Here is a 13,729-nt window from a genome sequence, read left to right on the forward strand (position 1 = left end):
TAACATTATCAAATCTTTGAGGAAGGGGTGTTGGAATTTTGCGGGGAGACCTTATAATAGAAGCTTAAAAGACCAGACCAATAAAGAATCTATGAACCCCCCTTATCTGCCTGCAATAGAATATTAATAGCATTGTCTAATACAAAAAGAAAAGGAGTACTTGTGGCACCTTAGAGACTAACAAATTTATTTGAGCATAAGCTTTCGTGAGCTACAACTCACTTCATTGGATGCATACTGTGGAAAATACAGTGGGGAGATTTATATAGATTTATATATAGATGCATAAATCTCCACACTGTATTTTCCACTGAATGCATCTGATGAAGTGAGCTGTAGCTCACGAAAGCTTATGCTCAAATAAATTTGTTAGTCTCTAAGGTACCACAAGCACTCCTTTTCTTTTTTGTGAATACAGACTAACACGGCTGCTACTCTGAAACTTGTCTAATACAGTGGCTCTCAACCTTTCCAGACTACTGTATCCCTTTCAGGAGTCTTTGTCTTGCGTACCCCCAAGTTTCACCTCACTTAAAAACTACCTGCTTACAGAATCAGATATAAAAATACAAAAGTGTCACAGCACACCATTACTGAAAAATTGCTCATTCTCATTTTTACCGTATAATTATCAAATAAGTCAATTGGAATATAAACATTGTACTTACATTTCAGGATATAGTATATATAGAGAGAGCAGTATAAACAAGTCATCATCTGTATGAAATTTTAGTTTGTACTGACTTTGCTAGTGCTTTTTATGTAGCTTGTTGTAAAACTAGGCAAATATCTAGATGAGTTGATGTGCCCCCTGGAAGACCTCTGCATACCCCGGTTGAGAAACACTGGTCTAATATACCCTCTTTGTTCAAATGAGTGGTCCTCATGTGGTGTTGCAGAAGAAACTGTAGAAAAAACAAAACCCAACTGCCTAGGGTACATGCCAGTATTGTTTTCTGGCCTTAGATTTGGCAATCAGTTAAATGTTGGGCATATAGTCAAAAATCAACTGTCAGTGCTTGCAGGAGCAGAAAATGTCTGTCTTTGAAAAGAAACCCCACCCCCATATATTTAATTAGTACAAAAGTAATTTTCTGCTTGGGTCACACTGTTTCTGTTCTTTACCTACCACTTTGCAAATTGTTGAGAAGTTAGCTTATACACTGTAATAAGAGACCAATACACTAGCTTTCTCATCTGCAAAGTTTAAAAGCTTTGACTAAGATGGTTTCCTGGCAGTATGAACAAAAAATGGTGTGTCACTGAATGTCCAGTTAGTGTGAGGGGTGAGGGAATATCTATCTAATGTAAGAAAAGAGACAGGAAGCATTCAGAGTGTGTGTATGTATATATAGAGAGAGATGCGCAAAGATACATGAAGTATGATATTTTCAGTCACGATATGAATGCTGAGAGCTCGTTCAGAGCCGTGGAATGCCACTTGAGAAGCTGAATGTTTGACCAAAGCCATCATATACACTCTCTGAAACCATGTGCCATCATGCACACAATAAATAACGCTTCATAGGAAGAGGCCCAGTGTTCGGCTGATTCATTTTTTCTCCTTTTATTTTAAGACAGTGGATCACCAGACAAGCCATGAATTTAAAGTTGTCCACGTAATAACAAAGGAACAGAAGTAAAATGTTAACTTTGAATGGATCTCAACTGGTTCCAAATTTCAGTGGTGCCTCAGATGGCTGCACATCACTCTCACAGGATAAACGTTTGGAATGCTAGCTAAAAAATGTCAATGTGGTTTGTTGTGACCAAAGGCAGACATCTCTCTGGGATTTCAGAACATCTATTATGGATCAAATTTTAATGTCAGTAGCTTCCTTGCCATGCCAACTGTCATGAAATATTCCCAGAGCTTTTGCTTTTTCTTTCCCCCCCTCCCCCGGCTGTATTTGGAGGAGTAACATTGGTTGAATATGCAGAATGAATGACACAACAGTCAAAGGAAAATAAATAAATAAATCCCTGAATGATTTTCTGTGCTGATGGAGAATGAAACTTTTTTATCACTTTCATATTTTCGATTACATCTGCTTCCTGCAAAGAAAGACTTCTGTGCCAGTAACAAGTATGCTAATTACAATTTGGGCCATAGCTTCAAGTCTTTAAGTAATGTTGAATACTTCTTTGGTTCAGTCAGGAAATTTGCTAAGACACATTTCTCCCAACTGCTGCCAGAGGGAATGTCTGTTTTTAATACTTGAAAAATAAACCAGATTTGCACTTTTAAATAACCACGTTTTTACAGCTCCTATTGGACTCCTTTGGAGCTTTTGACTATTGTCAGAAGGTATCCCACTTCAAATGCTTCCTTCTTCTAGCCCCACTACTTAATTGATCTATGCTTCAGGGCAGTATTTACATTCAGAGTTATTTATGTTCATAGCTAATTGTCTTGCAGTTTTATGCCCTTTTACCTGATGTAACTTTAGGTACCAGGAGAAGTGTGACAATGATGGGACATAATGCTGAACCTGGTATGGCCAAAATGTGGAGAAAGGGATCCCACCTTAAGGGATACAAAACAAGTATGAAACCATAAGGGTGGAGAATGTCTTTAGCATAGATAAGATTTTCTAGAGTCTGCATGTAATGATTGAGTATATCTGCTTGCAACTACATGATTAAAATGCGGGCTTGTCTGCACTACTAGCCGGATCAATGGGCAGCGATCAATCCAGCGGGGGTCGATTTATTGTGTCTAGTATAGATGCAATAAATTGACTGCTGATTGCTCTAGCATCGACGCCAGTACTCCATCACAATGAGAAGCACAAGGGGAATCAATGGGAGACCATTTCCCATCTACCCACCACGGTGAAGACTCTGCAGTAAGTAGATGTAAGTATGTCAACTTCAGCTACGTTATTCACGTAGCTGAAGTTGCGTAACTTAGATCGATCTCCCCCCCACACACACCCAGTAGTGTCGGCCAGCCTGAGGTACTAGCAGAAGAGGCTCATTTTTACCTAAAGTGAGTGGCAAAGTAGGCAAGTATGACAACTAGTAAAATTACTTGTGTTCATGATCCTGTGTAACTCTAACCCACCAGTAGCAAGCAACGGGTTAGAGGAAGGTGGATACCTGCCCAGACTTGCATTGTTTGTTCAAAAAGAAAAGGAGTACTTGTGGCACCTTAGAGACTAACAAATTTATTTGAGCATAAGCTTTCATGAGCTACAGCTCACTTCATCGGTGAAGTGAGCTGTAGCTCACGAAAGCTTATGCTCAAATAAATTTGTTAGTCTCTAAGGTGCCACAAGTCCTCCTTTTCTTTTTGTGGATACAGACTAACACGGCTGCTACTCTGAAACCTATTGTTTGTTCACTTGTTTGAGTTAGATGACGCTTTGCTTAGTGCTGTTTACAGCTCTTTGCACAAGCTTCCAAGATCAAGGCTTTCCTGAGGGAGCTGTAAAGCGTGCGTTGGTAACAGCACAGCATAGTGCAGGGTCTGAAGCAGAATTTATGTTGGAAGGTTGAAAGTGAATGGCCTTTGTTTCATAGTCAGGAAAGTTAACATTCAGAACGTCAGGAAAAATAACGGTTGCACTAAGATATTTCCTTAATGTGTACAATACTGTTTGGGGCTTGCTGCTCTTATTTTTCCAAAGATAAGAAAGAACAGATTAGCATGTTTCCTCAGAGTAGGAGAACTATATTTAATACAGGCCACAAGCCACTTTCAGCCTCCATGGGCTGTTTTTGCTTTGGCTGTCCCAGCTGCTTTTTGTTTTGAATAACGAGATGGGCATGAGTTTGTAAAGCAAACAGAATAACTCCTCACATGGTAGGAACACTTCCGTTCCATCTACACTAGCTTTGAATATTGAGTTTAGGAATCCTGTTTAAACATTGTTTCAGCTAAACTGGTTTCTGACCGGGTTTTTGCTTAATATGTATCAGATCGATCCATGTTAGATCTCGTGTAGGCAGGAACACAGAGCCTTTTCGGTCTAGCAATTTTCTTCAAAATTTCCTACAGTACAGCACCTCCAGTGGTGATAAAGATGGGACCACAAGTTCAGGCAGGACATCAGAGGCCAGTAGCATTTTAACCATCGGGTCATGAACAGCATTAAATTACCTAGTAGTTAAAAATCTAGCAGCTGATCCATGTTAGCTTTGCTACTATTTCCCTCACCAACAGAGCTGCACTAATACTAGTGGAATAGTGAGAAAAGAAGAAGAAAAATACCAGTGTAGACATAACATTAGTTAGAATACATTTTGAAAAACTGTTCTAATACAGGCTTCAGGTCCATCTAAACTGTATTAATATATTTTATCTTTCGAATACAGACTAACACGGCTGTTACTCTGAAACCTATAGTTTATCTGAAACTGAATGTAAATAGAGCTTTACTGTGGATGCAGCCTTGCAGTTTAGTGCAGCACCAAACAAGATCTGGATCAGGGATTTCCGTACACCGCCCCCATGGGGGTGTTTACCCCCCCTGAATTTCCCCAACACCCCACACACACATTTTGTGAACTAGTTACATGCAGTCTTGCCAATTTAGTGATTGTTTGGAAATTTGAATTGAAATTGAAACATTAATACACACTTTAAAAGCATATAAAGTGTATGATAAAATACGTGTATCTGAAAAAGTATACTAGATTTGAAAAGTATGAACATAGATTAGCTTCCTTATACAGCTGTTGTTTTTATGACCATGTCAGTGCATTCATTTTGGTGATGTTGGCCAACCTAATAATTTCAAATTATGATTTGTAAGCAAAGTCTTAATGAGCTCTCCCTGACAGCTAGTGATGAGCTGGGGGCTGGGGAGAAAGGCTTCAGGACCAGATTGTATTTACATTCACACCTAATCTGCCTAGGTATCCAGCAAACAGAGCTGCGTTGCCCAAGTGATAGATATTGGCTGGGGCTGCCTTACAAATCTCTTGAATGCGGGGGGGTAAAGAAATGTTGTTATTCTTATTGTATGAATAAAGGGCAGTAGAACCGTACTTAGCCTTTGCTAATTGAGGAAATCAAGAGAGAGGGTGGGGACAGGTGTTTTGCTTGATGGTCTGCCTGAGTCACAAGTACTATTAGACCTGCCCCCCTCCACTGTTTAAAGACAGAGCTGATTAGGCTCCATAGATAGTCTTTTGTTCTGTTAAGTGATCACTACACCTGAAATTACTGATAATCAGGTTTAAGTGCTTAGACCTGCTGTGGGACAGTGTTTCTGTGGAAGAGACTGCCCAGTCTGCACTAGTAGCAAGGTTCCCCCACTGAGAGCTCAGCTGAAATCACTGAGAGCTGGGTGGAACCTCAAGAGACCAACCCACAGAGGTCATAGTGGCAGGTGGCAGCAGAAGGTGACGGCGCAGGGCCATTGGCAACAGAGCCATGGAGTGAACGGTGCACAACGAACAACACTGGCCAGAGCGAACAGTGAGCAGCTGGAGGAACGAGCAAGGTGCCTTCTTGTTTCCCACCTGGGAGGTGAATTCATTTGAAAGCACCTCTGAACTCTGAGTCTCCACTGACCAAGGACACTACCAGTGAGTGTTAATGGGGCTATTAAGAATACTGGAGACACAACACTGTTCATGCGAACAAACATGGCCGTGGCACCATACTTTCTAGTTAGGCAAGAGATACCACACACTACAAACTGGAGGCCAATGTTAAGTGTATTGCCACTTGTTCATCCTGAAATTGAACACTGGTTCTGAACAAAACCCGCAAATGCTCTCACTATCTTTCTGCAAGAAACTCAGCTGACTGGCTCGATGCATGTGGTGCAACAGTGAAAGACTCAATAGTTGAAAAAGTGAAGAACTCTCTCACCACATTCAAAAAATTTGCATACATGGCTGATGAATGCACCAGTGCAAATGGTCATCCAGTATTAAGTCATTGTGTACGTTATCTTGATGTCAGTGGTGAGCTAGTAGATGCATTTCTAGATGTTCAAGTTATAGAAGACAGATTGGCTGCCTCTGTGACAACCCATATCTTAGAAGAGTTAATGCTTGTCAACTGGACCCCAAACTGGTGGCTGCTTCTGCATTCGATGGAGCTGCAAACTTCTCTGGAAGACATGGTAGAGCACAAGCTTTGCTCAGAGAAAAGTGTAACCCTAGTCTTTCCTATACACACTGCAGAGACCATCAACTAGTGCTAGTACGAGCTGCAGACTCTTCAAAAGACATTTAAAAAGCTATAAATTTAACGTCTTCATTATATTCTTTTTTCAGCAAGAGTCCAAAAAGACTGAATATCTTGGAAAATATAGAAGATACACTAGGACTGAAGTTCAAATTAGTCCAACCAGGGAAAACCCTTTGGCTTTCTCATGAGCGATCCTTCGCTGTTGTCTTTAAATTACTCCAGCCATTATTACTGGCTTTGGAAAGTATCTACCAAGATGGAATGGATCTAAGTAGTGAGGCTGGTGGATTACTTTTGCTACTACGTTCAGAGAAGACTATTGCCATTCTCTCTCTTGTAAGTCTACTGTTGAAACCACTTGGGTCATTAAACAATGCCATCCAGGCATCTGCTACAACAGTAGTAGATCTTTGTCCAGCAGTAGAAGCTACATTGGATAGCTCTCTGATTGATCCAATTGAAAAAGTACTGGAAGAAGCAAAGACTTCAATACAGAAGTTGACTAATGAAGGCATTTATATTGAATCCTTAAGTGAAGAGGACAAGAAGTGTTTGTTAAGACAACTGAAAAAGTACACAGTCTTGATTCTTAAAAATCGACAACAGCGACTTCTAGATTCTACTCAACCTTTACGTAGCTTTTACAGATCTCTGTCTTATAAAACATGGACAGCTGAGTGGAGTGAGGCACTACCAGCAATGGGGCTGCCATGTGCTCAGGACAGAATAGAGAATTTGAACACAGAGTGGAATATCATACGACGAATGAATGAAGATTTGACTTCAACTTCTTTTTTATCATCACTAGTGGCTCGACCCGATCTTTATGCTATGTTTCCTGGGCTGAAAGAAGTAGGAATTCATCTCTTGCTACTCCCAGTCACAACAGCTACAACTGAGCGTTCTTTTTCATCATTGAATAGAATTTTGTGTTTTGAAAGAAGTTGCCTTCTGCCTGATCATGTGAATGAACTAATGGGCATATCAGTTGAAGGAATGGAAGTACCGGACACATGAGAAGCCACCAAAGATGAATGCATTGCATTCAAGAAGTTCATTAACAGAGCTGTGCAAAATTATAACAAGAAAATAAGAAGGATGTCGACGTCATGCTTCATAGGAGGCTTGAGTAGCCAACTTTAATGTGTGTGATGATTTAAAAAACTAATAAAATGGTCATGAAACATTTTTCAGTTTTTACTATGGTGCCATACAGCCTACCTTCAGCCTCACAGTCTCACCCCCTCATCGGCCCTGACCCTTCCCCCCTCTGTACATTTGAGTGCCCTGCCTAATTTCAATTCCTGGGGAAAACACTGATCTGGATTCAGGAAATGTGATGCATGAGGTAACACAAAGCCAGAAGTGAGATTTTAAGAGCACCTCAACACATACGTAGCAATGGGAAAGATAGTGCACAAGATGAACAATGCCATATATAAAATCTTTGAAGATTCTTAAGTGATTTAGAAGCCTAAGTCCCACTGATTTTCAATGCAATGTAGGGTCCTAAATGCCTATGCCCCTTTTGAAAATGGTCTTTAGGCACCTTTGAAAATTTTACCCCACATCTTTTGGATAACAAGCAGAAAATTAAAGATGTCCTCACTTGAGATCAATCAATATCCCATGGCATTTTTCACAAATTAGGAGTATGAAACCTGGTGTCCTCCTTCCTGACCATTTAATTACATTTTATCTTCCTAAAAGTATTTCCCCCAGTGGTATCCATTAGATAGGTTAGTATTCACCTCCTTTCCTAAACTGTTCTGTAGTACTGCTGGACTTAAACAACTGCTGTCTTTCCACCAGACATGGCTGAACATCGGTGATGGTTGAAATGCACTTGGATAGACTAGGGCCAGATCATGCCACTGCAAGGGAGTACAATGGGTGTAAGATATAATCCCTTCCTCCCTTGTGCTAGTGCACCGTACCACTGCTTCCTGCACGCAGGGGGAAGCAGAATCTGTAGGGCAGCTACATCCTCCCCCGCTCATGCAGAGGAGTCGGAAGGAGCAGGAGAGGGTAGAGCCTCAACTCTGCCTCCCGAAAACATTCAGCCGTGCTAACTGGGGACAGTAAACTGTTTTACCTCCTCCCCAGCCCAGTAGGGAAATGGGGTCTCCCTGAGTCACAGTTTCTCTCCCCCTGTTCCAATGGGCAGCGTAACAATGCACTGCCCCTACCATGGCCTCTAGATCACAAGCTGACAATTTAGCCCTTAGGTTACATGTGCATTGTTTAAGGGCATTTGGATCCATTTTGATGAAAGCTGCTATACACAAAATGATTGTAAATTATTGCAATGAAAAAATGGAAACTTAGAGTCAAATTCTCTGCTGGAGGCAATAGAGCTCCACCAGGTTACACCAGTCCCTGCTTTATGAGCCAAAATCTAACAGGAAATACTCACATATTATGACATTTTTACATTTAGTAAGTGGTACCAGCCATAGACTGGGGTTTTCAAAAGTGATTAATGATTTTGGGTGCCTCACTTGAAAGGAATCATAAAGGGATCTAATTTTCAGACTCAGTGCTCAGCACTTATTAAAAATTAGCCCCCTTTAAGGTGAATCAAGTTTGGACACCCAAATATTGAGACAACCAACATTATCAGTCATTTTTGGAAATCGTGACTATAAATTTTAAAGCAAAACTTTCCTTTTTTTTTTTTAACATAGATGGATTTTCATTCCTCCTCATGATTTTTTTAGGCCTGGTTGTTAATGGTAGAATTTATCTCCCTCGAATTTGCAATAGAGTCTAAAAGCAAACAGCAGGACTGGCATTAAGTGCTGAATAAAATCACCACTTTAAAGGGAGGAAAACAACCCCCACAACAAACAAGCAAACCAAAATGCAGAAATAAAGCAGGCTCTCTGTCATTTTGTTGAACGAATCCAGCATTTTCCTCACATGTTCCTAATCTTCCATGACTGACTGTGCTTTACTAAATTATTGTGAATGAATATTATGGGTCATGTCCAACCAAGCTGGCAGAGGGTGGTATAACCCTCAGCGTACCCTCTGCTTCCTTCCCACCACCCATAAGGTATTCATCTTGAGAGACAGAGAGGTGACACAGAATTTTCTGCGGGGGGAAGTCAGTTTTAAATTACAGTAATGCTCCATCTAACTGGCAATTGATGAGAGGTTGTGTTTAATCAGCAAAACCTGTGGATGGCTCTGGCCATCACTACTGTCCTTCCACATACACACACGAGCCAAAATGGACTAATTTTGAGGTTACACTGCGAGTTGTCTGTTGGAGGGAAAGTTATGCCTGATTTTGTTCCCTGCCCCTGTGGATATTTTTCTTTCCCCTGGTGGATATTTAGTGTCAGGAAACTCCAGCAGGGTCTGTGCTGACAGAGGCTGGGGTAGAGACCTGAACTGAATTTATCCCGACCTGCCATATCTGCCTTGAGAAGAATGCTGTACTATACATTTTATTTTATTCCCACATTTACATAGATTAGAAGCTAAAGCAATGTTAAGGCTAATGTCTAATTTCCTATTCCTACTGGTGGGGAGGGAAGATTGGTTGTTTTAAGTGAACCATTGAGGAATATAATGGTAATTTTTAACAAGAGTCTAAGCCCTGGTCTACACTAGGACTTTAGGTCGAATTTAGCAACGTTAAATCGATTTAAACCTGCACCCGTCCACACAGTGAAGCCCTTTATTTCGACTTAAAGGGCTCTTAAAATCGATTTCCTTACTCCACCCCTGACAAGTGGATTAGCGCTTAAATCGACGTTCCCAGCTCGAATTTGGGGTACTGTGGACAGAATTCGATGGTATTGGCCTCCGGGAGCTATCCCAGAGTGCTCCATTCTGACCGCTCTGGACAGCACTCTCAACTCAGATGCACTGGCCAGGTAGACAGGAAAAGAACCGCGAACTTTTGAATCTCATTTCCTGTTTGGCCAGCGTGGCAAGCTGCAGGTGACCATGCAGAGCTCATCAGCACAGGTGACCATGATGGAGTCCCAGAATCGCAAAAGAGCTCCAGCATGGACCGAATGGGAGGTACGGGATCTGATCGCTGTTTGGGGAGAGGAATCCGTGCTATCAGAACTCCGTTCCAGTTTTCGAAATGCCAAAACCTTTGTGAAAATCTCCCAGGGCATGAAGGACAGAGGCCATAACAGGGACCCGAAGCAGTGCCGCGTCAAACTGAAGGAGCTGAGGCAAGCCTACCAGAAAACCAGAGAGGCGAACAGCCGCTCTGGGTCAGAGCCCCAAACATGCCGCTTCTATGATGAGCTGCATGCCATTTTAGGGGGTTCAGCCACCACTACCCCAGCCGTGTTGTTTGACTCCTTCAATGGAGATGGAGGCAATACGGAAGCAGGTTTTGGGGACGAAGAAGATGATGAGGAGGAGGAGGTTGTAGATAGCTCACAGCAAGCAAGCGGAGAAACCGGTTTTCCCGACAGCCAGGAACTGTTTCTCACCCTAGACCTGGAGCCAGTACCCCCCGAACCCACCCAAGGCTGCCTCCTGGACCCAGCAGGCGGAGAAGGGACCTCTGGTGAGTGTACCTTTTAAAATGCTATACATGGTTTAAAAGCAAGCATGTGAAAGGATTACTTTGCCCTGGCATTTGCGGTTCTCCTAGATGTAGTCCTAAAGCCTTTGCAAAAGGTTTCTGGGGAGGGCAGCCTTATTGCGTCCTTCATGGTAGGACACTTTATCACTCCAGGCCAGTAACACATACTCGGGAATCATTGTAGAACAAAGCATTGCAGTGTATGTTTGCTGGCATTCAACCAAAATCCGTTCTTTCTCTCTCTGTGTTATCCTCAGGAGAGTGAGATATAATTCATGGTCACTTGGTTGAAATAGGGTGCTTTTCTTCAGGGACACTCAGTATAGCCCATTCCTGCTGGGCTGTTTGCCTGTGGCTGAACAGAAATGTTCCCCGCTGTTAGCCACAGGGAGGGGGGAAGGTTGAGGGGGTAGTCACACGGTGGGAGGAGGCAAAATGCGACCTTGTAACGAAAGCACATGTGCTATGTATGTAATGTTAACAGCAAGGTTTACCCTGAAAGAGTGTAGCGACTGTTTTATAAAATGTGTCTTTTTAAATACCGCTGTCCCTTTTTTTTTCTCCACCAGCTGCATGTGTTTCAATGATCACAGGATCTTCTCCTTCCCAGAGGCTAGTGAAGCTTAGAAAGAAAAAAAAACGCACTCGCGATGAAATGTTCTCCGAGCTCATGCTGTCCTCCCACACTGACAGAGCACAGACGAATGCGTGGAGGCAAATAATGTCAGAGTGCAGGAAAGCACAAAATGACTGGGAGGAGAGGTGGAGGGCTGAAGAGAGTAAGTGGCGGGCTGAAGAGAGTAAGTGGCGGGCTGAAGACAGGGCTGAAGCTCAAATGTGGCGGCAGCGTGATGAGAGGAGGCAGAATTCAATGCTGAGGCTGCTGCAGGACCAAACCAGAATGCTCCAGTGTATGGTTGAGCTGCAGCAAAGGCAGCTGGAGCACAGACTGCCACTGCTGCCCCTCTGTAACCAACCGCCCTCCTCCCCAAGTTCCATAGCCTCCACACCCAGACGCCCAAGAACGCGGTGTGGGGGCCTCCGGCCAACCAGCCACTCCACAACAGAGGATTGCCCAAAAAAAAGAAGGCTGTCATTCAATAAATTTTAAAGTTGTAAACTTTTAAAGTGCTGTGCTTAAAGTGCTGTGTGGCATTTTCCTTCCCTCCTCCACCACCCCTCCTGGGATACCTTGGTAGTCATCTCCCTATTTGTGTGATGAATGAATAACGAATGCATGACTGTGAAGCAGCAATGACTTTATTGCCTCTGCAAGCGGTGATTAAAGGGAGGAGGGGAGGGTGGTTAGCTTACAGGGAAGTAGAGTGAACCAAGGGGCGGGGGGTTTCATCAAGGAGAAACAAACAGAACTTTCACACTGTAGCCTGGCCAGTCATGAAACTGGTTTTCAAAGCTTCTCTGATGCGTACCGTGCCCTTCTGAGCTCTTCTAACCGCCCTGGTGTCTGGCTGCGCGTAACCAGCAGCTAGGCGATTTGCCTCAACCTCCCACCCCGCCATAAACGTCTCCCCCTTACTCTCACAGATATTGTGGAGCACACAGCAAGCAGTAATAACAGTGGGAATATTGGTTTCGCTGAGGTCTAAGCGAGTCAGTAAACTGCGCCAGCGCGCCTTTAAACGTCCAAATGCACATTCTACCACCATTCTGCACTTGCTCAGCCTGTAGTTGAACAGCTCCTGACCACTGTCCAGGCTGCCTGTGTACGGCTTCATGAGCCATAGCATTAAGGGGTAGGCTGGGTCCCCAAGGATACATATAGGCATTTCAACATCCCCAACAGTTATTTTCTGGTCTGGGAAGAAAGTCCCTTCCTGCAGCTTTTGAAACAGACCAGAGTTCCTGAAGATGCGAGCGTCATGCACCTTTCCCGGACATCCCACGTTGATGTTGGTGAAACGTCCCTTGTGATCCACCAGAGCTTGCAGCACTATCGAAAAGTACCCCTTGCGGTTTATGTACTCGCCGGCTTGGTGCTCTGGTGCCAAGATAGGGATATGGGTTCCGTCTATAGCCCCACCACAGTTAGGGAATCCCATTGCAGCAAAGCCATCCACTATGACCTGCACATTTCCCAGGGTCACTACCCTTGATATCAGCAGATCTTTGATTGCGTGAGCTACTTGCATCACAGCAGCTCCCACAGTAGATTTGCCCACTCCAAATTGATTCCCAACTGACCGGTAGCTGTCTGGCATTGCAAGCTTCCACAGCGCTATCGACACTCGCTTCTCAACTGTGAGGGCTGCTCTCATCCTGGTATTCATGCGCTTCAGGGCAGCTGAAAGCAAGTCACAAAGTTCCATGAAAGTGCCCTTACGCATGCGAAAGTTTCGCAGCCACTGGGAATCGTCCCAGACCTGCAACACTATGCGGTCCCACCAGTCTGTGCTTGTTTCCCGAGCCCAGAATCGGCATTCCACAGCATGAACCTGCCCCATTAGCACCATGATGCATGCATTGGCAGGGCCCATGTTTTCAGAGAAATCTGTGTCCATGTCCTGATCACTCACGGGACCGCGCTGACGTCGCCTCCTCGCCCGGTATCGCTTTGCCAGGTTCTGGTGCTGCATATACTGCTGGATAATGCGTGTGGTGGTTGATGTGCTCCTAATTGCCAAAATGAGCTCAGCGGCCTCCATGCTTGCCTTGGTATGGCGTCCGCACAGAAAAAAGGCGCGGAACGATTGTCTGCCGTTGCTCTGACGGAGGGAGGGGCGACTGACGACACGGCTTACAGGGTTGGCTTCAGGGAGCTAAAATCAACAAAGGGTGTGCCTGTACATCAAGGAGTATTTCAGGCAGGACTGCACGGAGGGTTCCAATAAGAAATGGTGCACCAAAGTTATCGTTGTTATTGGAACAAGGAGGTTAGCCTGGCCTCTGATTGATACATGGCTAGATTAACCTCGCTGCGCCTTCTCTGTGACTGACTGCAGTGTGATCTAGACAGGGGAGGAGGAAAATGAGTACAAAACAAATCTGGTCTATTTCTT

At 43.6% G+C, this 13,729-nt stretch overlaps 1 protein-coding gene across 1 annotated transcript; it reads left to right on the plus strand.

Annotated features, from left to right (window-relative positions):
- The first annotated feature begins 10,012 nt into the window (after window positions 1-10,012).
- LOC140908788 (uncharacterized) lies at window positions 10,013-11,875 on the plus strand. Its single transcript, XM_073336662.2, has 2 exons — window positions 10,013-10,694; window positions 11,282-11,875. The coding sequence occupies exons 1-2, from the start codon at window positions 10,112-10,114 to the stop codon at window positions 11,821-11,823; spliced, it is 1,125 nt and encodes a 374-aa protein (XP_073192763.2). The 5' UTR covers window positions 10,013-10,111; the 3' UTR covers window positions 11,824-11,875.
- Window positions 11,876-13,729: the final 1,854 nt, after the last annotated feature.

This window comes from Lepidochelys kempii, chromosome 3 (genome assembly GCF_965140285.1).
Source record: "Lepidochelys kempii isolate rLepKem1 chromosome 3, rLepKem1.hap1, whole genome shotgun sequence".
Lineage (NCBI taxonomy): Eukaryota > Metazoa > Chordata > Testudines > Cheloniidae > Lepidochelys > Lepidochelys kempii.

Coding starts and splice junctions, on each gene's coding strand:
- LOC140908788 (XM_073336662.2), top strand. CDS start 10,112: ATGCAGAGCTCATCAGCACAGGTGACCATGATGGAGTCCCAGAATCGC. Junction 10,695..11,281: donor AGGCGGAGAAGGGACCTCTG/GTGAGTGTACCT, acceptor TTTCTCCACCAG/CTGCATGTGTTTCAATGATC.